Source organism: Notamacropus eugenii, chromosome 4 (assembly GCF_028372415.1).
Source record: "Notamacropus eugenii isolate mMacEug1 chromosome 4, mMacEug1.pri_v2, whole genome shotgun sequence".
Lineage (NCBI taxonomy): Eukaryota > Metazoa > Chordata > Mammalia > Diprotodontia > Macropodidae > Notamacropus > Notamacropus eugenii.
In genome coordinates, this window is record NC_092875.1 from 1,073,132 (window position 1) to 1,087,799 (window position 14,668).

Consider the following 14,668-nt stretch of genomic DNA (forward strand, 5'->3'; position numbering starts at 1 on the left):
GTGGCCAGCCCTCCCTGGGATGGGGGGCCAGGAGAAGGGAAGGGAGGCGGCTCTTCGGAGGGGGCGGGGCCAGGAGAAGGGAAGGGAGGTGGCTCTTCGGAGGGGGCGGGGCCAGGAGAAGGAAAGGGAGGCAGCTCTTCGGAGGGGGCGGGGCCAGAAGAAGGGAGGGGAGGTGGCTCTTCGGAGCGGGCGGGGCCTCATCAGGAGCTCCGTTCTGGGGCCTGGACTTCCAGCACGTGCGCGATCCTCCCCATCCCCGGACTACATTTCCCAGGCGGCTTTGCGACGCCTTCCCGGGCGGGGCGCGGGGGCTCCTGCTCAGGATTACCTCGACGTCACTTCCGCTCCTGCCAGGCCCTCGCCCGCCGCCTCCGCCCGGTGGCTGCCGGCGCAGGGCCCGCGCTCTTGGTGCTGGTGAGTGAGGCCGCGTCCTGTGGCGAGGCCTGGAGACGGACAGCGGAGCCTCTGCCCCTTCTGCCCCCTGAGACTCGATTTCTACCCGCCCTTTCTTTGGAACGGTGGGTTGGGGGCGGGGCCCTACGTTGTCAGACAAAGATCTGGGGGTGTAAGTGGACCGGGAGCAGTTAGCGCTTCCTGGGCCCGGGAGGTGCTGGCCTCTTCCCAGGCACGAGCATTGATTGAGCGCCTGCTGTGTGCCCAGGGCGTGGAGCTAGCCTTGCGGGGGCACAGCCCCGGGTCCCAGGGAGCTCTGGTGGGGGGAGGGGACAGTTAGCACAGAGAAGGGGCCTCAGCCACTGCCCGGGCGGTGCCCGATGTCGGGGTACCCCTCCGAGAACGAAGCACAGACACAAGCGTGGGGGGCGGGGCGAAGGGGCCCCTGGGGCTTAGCCAGCGGGCATGACGGGTTGGCACTGGGCATCCCTCTTGGGATGGAGGGTGCATGGAGTGGGGAGACTGAGGCCCTGGCAGCCCCTCCATAGCAGCGCTGATGGGGGCCGATCTGGGGGTGCCCACCGCGGTGCCAGGGAAGGGGAGCCGGAAAGGAGGAAAGATAAGAGATCAGCTGAGTTTGGTAGAAATAGTATTTAACTTTATACGTCTGGCACAGCAGCCTGAGAGCCGGGTGAGTTTATCCTCCTTGTACAGAGGCAGAGGAGAAGTGCCCTGTCCAGGTCACTGAGCTGGGAGGTGCCCGGACTTGGAGACCCTGGACCCTGGAGACCTCTCTGTCTGCAGCCAGGGGAGGGCGCCTCCCTACAGCCTGCTTCCTTGTGCTGACCTTTGGGGCCTGCTCTCTCCAGGATGCTGGGCAGGGCCCGTGGTCAGGCCAGGCCAGAACCGCCTCCCGTCCCTGACCTCCATCCGTTCGTCTCCAGAGAACTCTGCCCTCCCCCGACCCTGGAGGAGGGGGAGGAATGGCTGTGCTGCTCCCAACAGGGCCCCGCCAGGTGAGCAGAATCTCCCCTTCCTAGATGAGCTCTGTGGCCTCAGGCATAGACACTTCTTTCTTCTCCCCATCAGAGAATCATCGATTTCATGATTTTTCCAACAAACAGGCTTTTCCTGGAATCTGGGGGTGTCCGGTTCAAATGGGAGAGAATCCTGTTGACTTTGAAAACCACAAATGAACATTTTTTTACTGATTTTAATGAACATTTCTCAGATGTGTTGTAATCAGGCTTGACAGCACTGAGGACTCTTGTGCCTGGCTGGCTTGGAGTTTCACGCCTCCTTTGTAAAACATCCCAACAAATGTACAGTTAAGCAAACCAGTTCCCCTCAGTGGCCTTTACCAGGAAATCTGCCTCTCAGTCTCAGGCCATTGCCTCATGCCCGGCCAGGGGCAGCGTGCAGCATCGCCGCTCTTCCTGACCTGGGGTCGGTCCACACAGTGAACGGAGGCCTCCCGCGTTGCTTCTCTTTGTTTTCCTGTTTCTCCTCCACTTCTGCATCTGTTCATACAAGTCTTCCCAGGTTTCTCTGAAACCATCCCCTTCATCATTTCTTACAGTGCCATAGTATTCCATCCCCTTCAAACACTGATTTGTTCAGGCCACATTGAGGGCCACCCCCTCATTTCCTGTTCTCTGCCATCACAAACAGAGCTGTTCTAAACATTTTTGGACATTTCCTTCTTTCTTTGGTCCCTTTGGAGTCTAGGTCTAGGGGCGTCACTGGGTGAGGGAAGCTGAGTCTGGGGATAGTTTTCCAGATTGATTTCTGGGATGGCCCTATCAGTTCACCACTTCCCCAATCCCACATCAATGGGCCTATTTTTCTACAGTCTCCAACAATGGTCATTTTTCTTTCTTGTCATTTTTGTCAACCTGATAGGTGAGAGGTGAAACCTCTGAGTTCTTTCATTTCCGTTTCTCTAATTCTTAGTGATTTCGAGTGGGTTTTTCTGTGACAGTTGATTCCTTGATTTTCTTCCTTGCAAACTCCCTGCCCATTTATCAATTGGGGAATTACTCTTCGTCTAATCATTTGGAATCAGTTCCTTGTATTTTGGAAATGAGATTTTAATCAAGGACACTTGTTGCAAAGATTTTTCTGCAGTTTCATTTATTAAACTGCTTCCAGTTTTGTCAACCTCTGCTTTGATTTTCAGAACTCTTATTTTGGTTTTTATTTGGAACTTGTAGGTTGACTTGTTTTCTAGGTTTTCAGAATTTCCTGACCAGATCATTTCTTCTTTCTCTCTTTTGTTGATGTAAGTGGTTCGAGATCTCAGTTTTCCTCCAAGTACAGTCCAGCTGTTGTCTCATTGTTGTCATTTTGGTGGGTCGCTATCTATTATTTGTATGATTTGTTCTTGGACCCACCAACTTTTTCAGATTAGTTATTTACCATACGCTTTATTGTAGGCCTTTCTTCATTTGAGTGTCATTGTGATGACCTCGTGGTCCATTGGAGAAGTGTTTGTTATCTTTTCTCCCAGTCAATAGTCTTTAAACGTATTAAGTATTAAGCACCTACTATGTGCCAGGCACAGACAAACCCTGCTCTCCAGGAGCTGACAGAATGAACAGGAAGCTGTTAACAGAGGAAGGCGTTAGGAGTAAGGAATGGGGAAAGGTGAGATTTAGGCCGGGTTTGAAAGAAGCCAGGAAGTGTTTTGAGGTTTTCATGTCTTAAATGTTGGTGCCTTTTTGTCCATTTTCCTTACCATGCCAAGAAACATACATGCTCTTTGCTTTTCCTGTCCAGTAACTGCTAGAGATCCTTCATATCTAGCGTGCATTAGTAAATGTTTACTTTCCACGTGCTTCATTTCAGACACAGGCACAATCCTAGATTGACCATTAGAGGAAGAACCATTGCCCCAAATGTGCCTGCTTTAGTTATCCTGACGACAAAGTGTAGAAATACTGGATGGCTCCAGACTTTAATTCTCAACCTTTGGAAAGATGTGAGTGCTTTACAAGCAAACATTTTGGGGAACAGCAGAGTGTCCTTTCATCCCAACAGGAAGAAAACCTGCTTGATGCTGGCACTGGCTGCTCTGGCACTCAGCTCTTAAGAGAGGTATCCCTTGTCCAAAGCCTGGCACATAGTAGGCTCAGATCAGCCCTGCTTCCCCTTGCCCTAGCGATGACCTGGAGGGGCACTGCTCCCTTCTGTTTCTACCTTCTGCTTCTGCTTAGTGACCATTGCCAAGTTTCCTGACATTTTCCATTAGGGCAGACATTCATCGTACTCCAGGTGGCTGATTCTATGAGCACAGTAGGATTTCCTTTTCAGAAGTATGAGGTCGTGCATGGCTGTTCAGCCCTCACGATTGTCCTTGGTCTCCACCAAGGCTAGCTGGCCTTGGCTATAGAGGATGGCATGGCTGTGGCTAGTCCCAGCACAGCATCCTTCTCCCTCTACACAAGTCACTGTCACCCTCTCATCAGATCTAACTTCTGTTTGTCTGACCTAAGGCAGGGCAGACAGCCATACTATGCTGGGCACCAGGGAGGCAAAAGTTCTCAAGCAGCTCACCTCCTGCTTGTGGGCATTGTGGACTTCTGGCTCTTCAACATGGGGATCCTTTGGACCATAACTGTGTATCATGGTAGCCTCCCTTCCTGCCTCAATATTTGGTGTTGGTGCCAGACTCTGGTACATCCAGAAGAAATGTTGGAGCCTTGGTTGCCCTGCTCTGTTTTCTCTGGGGTCCTTTCCTCTTCTCCAGGCACTGAGGGCTGTATCCTGCAAGGATCACAGGACTGGATCAGGGGGACTGACAGACTGTTGGTGCACCCAGATTTGTCCGATCCAAGGCAAAGACTGATCACTGCCTTCCTGGTCTAAGCTTTGCGAGCTCCTGCCACCAGTTTGATTCTGGGCCATACAACTGCAGGCTTGCCCCTGGTTAGATCTCTGATACTCTGGTGTTGACCCAAGCCTCCGTCAGCTGACTGGAAGGCTGTGCAGATCCAGAGGGACAGGGGCCTAAGCCTTGACCTCAGTTTTGGGCCACCCATTTCCCTCAGCTTTTGCCTGGCAGTCAGATTCCCAATATTGGGCTGGAGAAGTAACCCACTGGAGTTTTTCCTGAGACTTCCTAATCATTCCTCAGACTGGCTCTCTTCCTAGATTGGGAAGTTGGGGTAATTATGGGAAAGAGCTAGCCTATCTCCTCCAACTCCGCCAACAGTCTCATGTTCTAGAGCTGTTCTAGAGCTTAGCACAGTGCCTAGATTAGGAAAACAAAGACTTTTGTCATTCATTGGAAGCAGAACTGGAGGAGAGGAGCTCACGTAAGCCATAGCCATGAGGAAAAGTGAAGGGCAGAGCATGGACAGTCTCCAGGGCAAGGGCTAGAAACCACTGCAAAGGGCTGAGGGTACTCTGTGCAAAGCAGGTGACCCTGATTGCAGCAGGGTGAGGATCATTGGGGCCTGTTGGAGACGGCTTTCTCTTGGTATCTAGACCTGATATATGGAGGGTGACCTCTAGTGATCGCATCAGCGAGGGTCTAGGGGATGGAAGTGGAGGAGGAGATGGGGCAGAAAGCGTTTGAGTGATGCAGTGAGAAAGGGCAGTTCTCAGTGAGTGGCCTCTATGTTTCCCCTAAAGCAGAGAATGGGAGTATGTGACAGAAAAGCCACCTTTGGCTGGAAAATGCCCCCGTGCTTAGAGCTGTTCCAAAGTGGATTGTGCCTTCTGCAGGTGGCAGGATCACCTGGACCCTCTCCCAGCTCTGAGACTGATCTGCAGAAACCCACCTTCCCCCTGGCATGGACTTGCCCCCAAAGGCCGTTCCAGGGCTGGTTGCCTTCTCTCCTCCTTGTGTACAGCAGAGCAAAGGGAGCAGGGGACATTATTCTGGATGGGCACAGTCACTTCCATGCCTCCCTGAGCCCCCATCATGCTGCAGGCTCTGTCCATCTCTGTCCTCTCCAGACCCTGGTTTCAGTCATCTACCAACTCCCAGATTATTCTCCGGGAATTTGGTACCTGACTCACAGCCTCTCCTCCCTACCTCATGTCCTTGCACACAGCGAGGTCCTTACAGACCCCCAGACCCCCTCAGTGTCTGTGACCCAGCCCTTCATCCCACCTCTGACACCCAGGGGAAGGGGCCAGTGGGCAGTTAGTGGAGAAGAGGCCTGCAGCTTAGGAGAGACAGGAGATGAATGGTGAGTCATCTGCAGAGGGAAAGGTGAGCCCATGGGAACCAGGACGTCACTAGGAGGACAGTACAGTGGGGAGAAGAAGGCAAGGGGCAGCCCACAGTGAGTAGGTGAGACTCACTGGAGAAGGGACCAGCAAAAGAGACTGAGAGGAAGCAGGAGAGGAGGGTGGTCAGCAGAGAGATTCCCAAGATCAGGAAGGATGGTGGTAAGGCTGACCACAGAGGCCAAGAAGGGGTGAGCAAGGGAGGCGGAGAGGCTGAGAGATTGCTTTGTCTTTGAGTTTGGTTTCAGAAAGCAGGATTGAGGATGAGAGCTGAGTGGAAGCAGGACCAGACGAGACCTTTGGAAGGATAAGTGAGATCCGGCAATGCAGGTGAGAGGGGCCAAGGAACTGTGTGAGGAGAGAGGAGGGAATGGCCGTGACAGATGCCATGAACTTGACAAGTGACCAGAGCGAAGGATGCCTCACACTGTGAAGTGGCTGGCAGGAAGGGGTGACAGCGGGGCTCCCTTCTGTTTGAGAAGTGTTGGATTTGAGACAATGTTGGTCAACCTGGGCACACCAAGGGGCCAAAGGCATCGAGGAACTCATCTAGTCTTGTCAGGAAAAAGCCTCCTGCCCAGGTGGGCCCCCTCAAAAGGGAGTGCTCAAAGAGGCCTCTGAGGGGCCTTCACACTAGGGGAGTCTGTGCTCTTTTCTTAGTTTCAGCTTCTTTATCTGTACCATTACTGGGAAGGAGGAGAGAAAGAAAAGCACCTACTCTGTGCCAAGCATCGTGCTAAGTAAGTGCTTTACAAACATGATCTCACTTGATCCTCACAACAAGCGGGGAAGGTAGGTGCTATTATTGTGCCCAGTTTACAGATGAGGAGCTAAGGCTGAAATAGATTAGTAATTTACCCAGGATCACAAGTATTTATCTGAAACAGGATTAAAACTCAGGTCTTCTTGACTCTGCACCTCTGAGCTGCCTTACAGCTGTGTGAGATCCACTTCCTACAGTTCCTGCACATTTCACTTGTCCCAGGGCTGTAGGAAGGAGGGCCTTGGGCAAGCATGGGTATCTTTGGTGTTTCAGGGCTCCATGACCTTCCAGGATGTGGCCGTGGACTTCACCCTGGAGGAGTGGGGGCAGCTCGTCCCTTCTCAGAAGGAGCTGTACCGGGAGGTGATGCTGGAGAACTACAGCAACCTGGTCTGCCTGGGTGAGGAGACTCCCCTGGGACCCAGACTGCCCAGGGGAGGGGCTTTGGCAGTCAGTTGGTCAGTCAACAAACGTTTTAAAAATATTTCCTCTGTGTTGGGCACTGGACTGAGCTGTGAGTGCTGTCAGTGTCTCGAGTGTTTAGTGAATTAACCAGGGATTGAGAGTCTTGTTGAGGCCAGGAAACAAGGTGCTTATGTGGCTGTTCCTCACTCTCAGGTTCGGTTACCTTGGTTTTTGCTCTGTGTGATTGTGGACAGGCAGTGTGGTGATGCCCCATGGATCATATCTGCCCCAGCCTCTATTCCCTGTGGCCCAAGGCTCTCTCTTAACATCCCAGTGCATTTAACTATGTCCGTAGACGCTTCCCATCCTCTTAGGGAGTGGGTGGATCAGGACCTTCTGTTCTCTCAGTGACCCCCTCCCCATTCTGCCTGAGAACACAACATGGAACAACATTGGGTGGGCCTAGGTACTGTCTGCTGGGCCTGCTTCTCATGTTGTCTTTGTTCCAAAGAGAGAAGAGGCTAATACTGAGCTCTAGGCTCTTTGTTTCAGCTTTTCCCACTTCCTCTGAACAGGACTTGCAGTTTCCAAACCAGATGTGATTGGCCAGCTAGAGCAAGGAGATGCGCCTTGGATGGCCGGAGGAGATATCTCAAGGCGTGGCCATGCAGGTGAGTGAGCATCAGGCAGCTGAAGGATATACAGGGTAAAGGATATCTGATGTTCCAAACCTAGATGAGTAGTGCAAAGCTAGGGAAGACTGGAACAGTTATGGATTTGGGAGGAAATACAATGAATTCTGTTTGAGACGTGCTGACAGATTATCCAAAGGGATGTCAAGCAAATGATCCTTGGACCCATAGGAGCTGTCAGAATCACCGAGAGAGAGGTCCATTGATGAGGACTGCTTTATTCATTTACCAAATAACTATCAATAAGTTTGTTATATCTCTCTAGAAACCTGTACGTACATATGTTGGGGAGGGGAGGGAGTCTGGACCTGTGATTTCATGGGTGATCTCGTTAGCTGCCATGGACCCAAAGATTGTTCACTAGCATTTCCAACCACAGAATGCACAGTTTCATAGTCTCTTGGGCAGAGCTCCAAACAGAAAGGCCAGAAAGAGTCACAAAAAGGAAATGGCAACGCCAGAGCCAGAAGGCTTCGTGAAGGATGCGTCATGCCAAGCAAGTCTTGTTTGCTCTTTGGACATGGTCCTTCCATGGGTCAGTCAGGAGAAGGTTCTAGATACGGTTTTCCTCCTTCCTAACAAAACACTTAGCAATGCACTGAATGCCCTTGTGGCAGAGATAGAGATGAACCATAGACATGTCAGTTGAGCTGGATGGATGTGGGACTGGTGGAAGTGCCAGACTCCACTGAGAGCCACTGAAGGCCTGATGTCAGTGTGGACATCTGGGATCTGTGCTTGGCAGCCTTGGGCTGGGATGGTGAAACAAGAGTGATCAGATTTCCAGGTGACAGAAAGTAGAGAAAGGGAGCTAAGACATAGAATTACAGAGCAAGGACCTAAAAGTCTTGACATGCTAGAACATTGGGCTGAATCCTATGTTGAAATTAAATCAGGATAAAGCAAGAGCCTTACACCAATTCCAAAGGTCCCTTTATGCATGGTGCCTTGCTTGAGCCACAACCCTCTGAGCTGGTGCTGTCATCATCCCATTTTACAGATGAGGAAACTGAAACAGAGAGAGGCTGCATGGCTCAGTGAGGGTCACAGAGTTAATGAGTATCCAAGGTCAGATTGGAGCTTGGGTCTGTCTGATTCCAATTCCAACACTCTCTGCTGTGCCACCTGTCTTCTCCATCAGACTGATGTCCAATTACATTCAGAAAGAATTTATGAAACAAGTTCAGTCCTTCAGTGGTGTCTGACTTTTTGTGACCCCCCATGGACCACAGCATACCAGGCCTTTCTGTCCTCCACTATCTCCCAAAGTCTGTCCAAGCTCATATCCATGACTTCCATGACACTATCCATCCATCTCATCCTTGCCCATCCCATTTTTCTTTTACCTTCAATCTTTCCCAACATCAGGGTCTTTTCTAATAAGTCCCATTTTCTCATTATGCGGCTAAAGTATTTAAACTTCAGCTTTGGTATTTGACTTTCTAGTGAACACCCTGAATCAATTTCTTTAAGTACTGACTGATTTGATCTCCTTACTGTCCAAGGGACTTTTCCAGCACCATAATTCAAAATTGTCAATTCTGTGGCGCTCAGCTTTCCTTATAGTTCAGCTCTCACAGCCGTACATTGCTATGGGAAAAACCATAGTTTTGACTCTGTGGACTTTTGTCAGCAAGGTAGTGAGATCTCTGCCTTTAAGCATTCACATTTGCCATAGTTTTCCTTCCAGGGAGCAAATGTCTTTTAATTTCATGGCTGCAGTCACCATCTGCAGTGATCTTTGAGCCCAAGAAACAAAAATTGGATGCTGCTTCCATTTCTTCTCCCTCTGCTTGCCAGGAAGTGATGGGGCCAGTTGCCAGCATCTTAGGGTTTGGTTTTAATGTTAAATTTCAAGCCAGCTGTTACATTCTCCTCTTCTACCCTTCTTAAGAGACTTCTTCATTCCTCTTTCTATGGGCCAGGTACTATACGAGGTACTGGGGATACAGAGACAACAATGAAAAATTCCCCACTCTCAAGATGCTTTCACCCTACTGGGAGAGAAACATGAACAGATAAGTAATTACAGCCCGATTGTGGGGGAGAGGGCATTAACAGCTGGGAGATTTAGAAAAAGCCCTGAGCTGATCCTTGCAAAGACTGGAGGATTCTTAGACAAGAGGTGAGGGGTAAGGGGAGAGTTTTCCAGGCAGAGGCACAATTGCATGGGCCCAGCCCTTTTTGACCTCTCAGCAGGATACACTGGCCGCCCTTTCCACCTGGGTACAGCATCCTCTCTCCATGTTCACAACTGTGCTCCCATTTGGTTCTCCTGCCTGTCTGATTGTTACCCGCGTCCTCTTCTCTTTACACTTGTTCGTAGTCACCTACCTGCTTAGCTCCCCTGTATTTGAAATCTCCCAGTGGTCTTTCTGCCACATCTCTCTCCTTTCTGCAGACTGTCATCCACATAGCTGCACAGTCATCCTTGTCAAAGCCCAGGTCACATTATGTCACTCTTCTCTTCAAATTCCCTTGTGATCACAACTGTGCTATTTAAAGCCCTTCAGAATGTGTCTCCAACACACCTTTTCTGCTTTATTCCATTCCATCAGAAAGCATTTGTTAGGTGCCAGCCCATGTTTGGTCCTGGGAAGACAACAGTGAACAACCCCTCCCTTCAGAGAGCTCTTACACTCTAGTTAGAAGTGACATGTAAGTAGATGCAAGGTCATTTTTGGAGAAAGGCCAGAAATAACCAGAAGTGGGGGGAGGTGGAATTAAGAAAAGCTTCATATGGGTAGGTGGAGGTGAATGCATCCCAGGCTTGTGGGGGACAGCCAGTGCAAAAGCACAGAGGTGGGAAATGAATTGTCATGAATGAGGAAGTTGGACAAGATCCATTTGGCTGGACTGTTCTCCATAAAGGGGAATCATGCGTCATAAGCCTGGAAAGGTAGGAAAGACTTCAGATGTCAAACAAAGGAATTTATTTAATCCTGGTGCTAATGCAGGAGCCAACTGAAATTGATTGAGCAGAGAGAGTCATTATCAGACTTATGCTTTAAGAAAATCACTTGAGGAGAAAGCACTCCTGTTATGTCAGTGCTGAACATGAGATTGTCTGACTTTTAAAGCCTTTCCTAACCTGTCCCTTGCCCTTTCCCCTCTTTTTACGCCTTGCTCCTTTCCTTGCAGTCTGTGATCCAGCCTCCTCGCTCTTTCTTGAACTGAGCAATCTAACTGTATTTGCCTTTCTCTTGGCAGGGAGAAGAGAGTTCTTACTTGTTTTGTTTTGTTTTAATTTCAGAATTTGAGATACTGCCTGAAACTAAAGAATCAACTCTGCAGCTTGACATTCCTATAGAAGGGTCATCTAAGGAAAATCTCTCCAGGGATTGGCCCTGGATTTCCAGGTTGGAAAAGGCCTCAGAAGGTGGAGGCAGGTTGGAGAGGCAGCAGATAGAGAGCAGTAAAGAAAGACATTCTAGGCAAGTGAAAAAGCACCCAATCAAAACTTCCAGTGCAGTGAGCAGTGAAAGTAATAAATACAGCAGAAGCTTCCAGCTAGGACACATCCTTTTTCCATAGTAGAGAGTAACTGTCAGAAACGGTCCATAGATGGCATATCCTGATAAAGCTTTAAAGTCTGTTCAGACCTATAGAAAGGCCATTATCATCTGCTTTAAGTGTGTGTTTTTCTAAGTAGAATGAATGTGGGAAATTCTTAAATTATAGTTTAGACCTTATTGAATGTCATAGATTAAATACTGACAAGAAACCTAATGAATGTAGTGAATATGGGAAAGTCTTTAACCATGGCTTATCTATTTCTTTCTGTCACAGAATTCAAGCCAAAGAGACACCTCCAAATTGTAATAAATGTGGGAAGGTCATCTTTGAGAGGAAACAATTTACTCAGCCTCAAACACTTCCTACTGGAACAAAATCTTGTGAATATAAGGAAAGTGGAAAGGTCTTCAGTCAGATAGCAGGATTTAGTGAACATCACACGATTCATCCTGGAGAGAAGCTTTGTGAATGTAATAAATGTGGCCAAGCCTTCCCCCAGAATACAAGACTTCCCCAACATCAGAAACTTCACACTAGAGAGCAATTTTATGAATATAATGACCTTGGGAAGGCCTTCCACAAGCAAACACAATTCACTGTATACCAGAGAATTCATACCACAGAGAAATCCTATAAATGCAATGAATGTGGAGAAACTTTTGGCCAGAGCTCACAACTCAATCTACGTCACAGAATCCATAGTGGCAAGAAACCATATGAGTGTACTGAATGTGGCAAAGCCTTCCGTTATAGCTCCTGCCATACAGAACGTCAGAGCATTCATACTGGAGTGAAATCTTATAAAAGTAGGAAATGTGGAAAGGTCTTCCAGCATAGCACAGACCTTACTCTTCATCAGGAAATTCACAATGGAAAGAAATTTTATGAATGTAGTCAATGTGGGAAGACCTTCCATAAGCGAACACAATATACTGTACATCAGAGAATTCACACTGGAGAGAAACCTTATAAATGTAATGAATGTGGAAAAGCTTTTAGCCAGAGCTCACAACTCAATCTACATCACAGAATTCATAGTGGAGAGAAGCCTTATGAATGTAGTGAATGTGGGAAGGCTTTCTGCCAGAGCTCACAACTTTCTGTACATCAGAGAATTCATACTGGAGAGAAACCTTACAAATGCAGTGAATGTGGGAAGGCCTTTCGTCAAAGTGAACAGCTTACACTACATCGCAGAATTCATAGTGGAGAGAAACCTTATGAATGTAATGAATGTGGAAAGACCTTCCGAAGTAGTTCACAACTTACTGTACATCAGAAGGTTCATACAGGAGAGAAGCCTTATGAATGTAAGGAATGTCGGAAGGCCTTCCGCTGCAGCTCATACCTTACGGTACATCAGAGAATTCACACTGGGGAGAAACCTTATAAATGTAATGAATGTGGAAAGGCCTTTCGTCAAAGGGAACAACTTACTCTACATCACAGAATTCATAGTGGTGAGAAACCATATGAGTGTATTGAATGTGGCAAGGCCTTCCGTTACAGCTCCTACCTTACAGTACATCAGAGAATTCATACTGGAGAGAAACCATATGAATGCAAGGAGTGTGGGAAGGCCTTCCATTGTAGCACAGACCTTACTGTACATCAGAAGATTCATACTGGTGAGAAACCTTATGAATGTAATGAATGCGGAAAAGCCTTCCGCACACATACACAGTTTACTGTCCATCAGAAAATTCATACTGGAGAAAAGCCTTATGAATGTAAGGACTGTGGGAAGGCCTTTAGACAGAGCATAGAACTTACTGTACATCAAAGAACGCATACCGGGGAGAAACCTTATGAATGTAATGAGTGTGGGAAGGCCTTCTGCCAGAGTATACAACTTACTCGACATCAAAAAATTCATACTGGAGAGAAACCTTATGAATGCAATGAATGTGGGAAGACCTTCTGCCAAAGAACTGGACTTACTGAACATAAGAAGATTCACACTGGAGAAAAACCTTTTGAGTGTAATGAGTGCAAGAAGGCCTTTCGAAATAGTATTCAACTTACTCAGCATTTGAGAATTCATACTGGAGAGAAACCCTATGAATGTAATGAATGTGGAAAGTCCTTCTGTCAAAGCTCACAACTATCTGTACATCAGAGAATTCATAGTGGAGAAAAACCTTATAAATGTAATGAATGTGGGAAAGCCTTCCGTCATAGTGCACACCTTACTCTACATCAGAGAATTCATAGCGGAGAGAAACCTTATGGTTGTCCTGAATGTGGGAAGTCTTTTCGAAGTAGCTCACATCTTACTCTGCATCAGAAGATTCATACTGGAGAGAAGCCTTATGAATGTAAGGAATGTGGGAAGGCCTTCCGCTGTAGCTCATATCTTACTGTACATCAGAGAATTCATACTGGAGAGAAACCTTATAAGTGCAATGAATGTGGGAAGGCATTCTGCCAGAGCACACAACTTACTCGACATCAGAAAATTCATATCTGAAATCTTTTGGATGGTAAATCCTTCAGAATGTGGGAAGAATTTCTGCCAATTTCAGCAATTCAGCCTAATATTTAAAAAATTAAGCTAAAGCAGAACCTTACAGATCATGGTAGTTATAAGAATATTTGACATTTATGTAAAGTTTTAAATTTTGCAAAGGCTTTTCCATATATAACAGTCTCTCTGAGGCTATTTCCCCATCTCCCATGAGTATTGTCCAGCTGGGTCCCCCAGAAGTTGGCCAACTCCATTCAGGATTGTAGGGGCAATCTCAGAGGGCTGCAGTTTCTGGTACTGTTGATCCTTGATGGGATTATCAGACCTTTAAGAAGGGGTGTTTAGTAAGCAGGCATGGCAAAAGCAGTTGTTGCAGAAGTAAGCCCTCCAAACTAAGGACATTCTCTGCCCTTGGTCTCAAATTCCCCAAGGAAAATGAGCTCCCACATGGAGTAAAATGAAAGTGAGATGTCTATGTAGGGATCCCATATACCAATGGTAAGCTCATAGCTCCTGGTTCCTAGAAGTTCTTCTCTCCCTTTGTGCAGCCCTTATGAATGTCCCTTTAGGTGCAGCTTTGCTGGGCCCTGAGGGTTGGTGGCTTCTCTGCCTTTCCTTGGTGTGTATCTGCTTGTCCTCAGTGTGTCAGCCACTATTCTGCCTCTGGTCTACACTGCCCTTCTGAACTTCATAATTCACAAGGTTATAACCTAACCGATTCCATCTCTGGATACTTTTCCTTGGGAGACCCGTTTGCCCTCAGCATGTTGCTTTTTGCTCCAAAGTGGATGTGTTGTTTCCTACTAGTAAATTCTCTCCAGTAACATTATTAATGGAGAGGAAGGAATTTCCCCTCTCCCCAAGAGAGTGTTTCAGGGGTCTGGCATCATTAGCTCTTGAATCTGGCACTTAATAATTGGCTCTGAAATAGCTTGCTGATTTTATGTGTTGCTTAACACAAAAACTTGATTTTCAACCAAGATATTTCCTATGAGGTGTCATGTCTTTATCTCATGACCTAAAGCCCCTATGATTTTTTTCAGATTAATTAAGGATTTATTCATACCTGGTTTACTTTTGATTCAGTTGGGATGTTTAGGCGTTCTGTGGTAAATCAGGGTGAGCCCCCACTCTTATATATATGCATTTTAGCCTTGCCAAAGTGTACAGATGCTGTTATCTTCATTTGAGAGA

At 47.7% G+C, this 14,668-nt stretch overlaps 1 protein-coding gene across 1 annotated transcript in view; it reads left to right on the plus strand.

The window, feature by feature from the left end:
• Nucleotides 1–331: 331 nt before the first annotated feature.
• The window catches only part of LOC140498792 (uncharacterized), a 63,205-nt gene continuing 48,868 nt past the window's right edge, over nt 332–14,668 (plus strand). The window contains exons 1-6 of the mRNA XM_072599579.1: nt 332–518; nt 1,263–1,409; nt 6,668–6,794; nt 7,375–7,470; nt 10,745–10,925; nt 11,281–13,473. Of these exons, the coding sequence (XP_072455680.1) occupies nt 1,377–1,409; nt 6,668–6,794; nt 7,375–7,470; nt 10,745–10,925; nt 11,281–13,473 (2,630 nt within the window). The 5' untranslated portion in view covers nt 332–518; nt 1,263–1,376. The remainder of the gene's footprint in view (nt 519–1,262; nt 1,410–6,667; nt 6,795–7,374; nt 7,471–10,744; nt 10,926–11,280; nt 13,474–14,668) is intronic.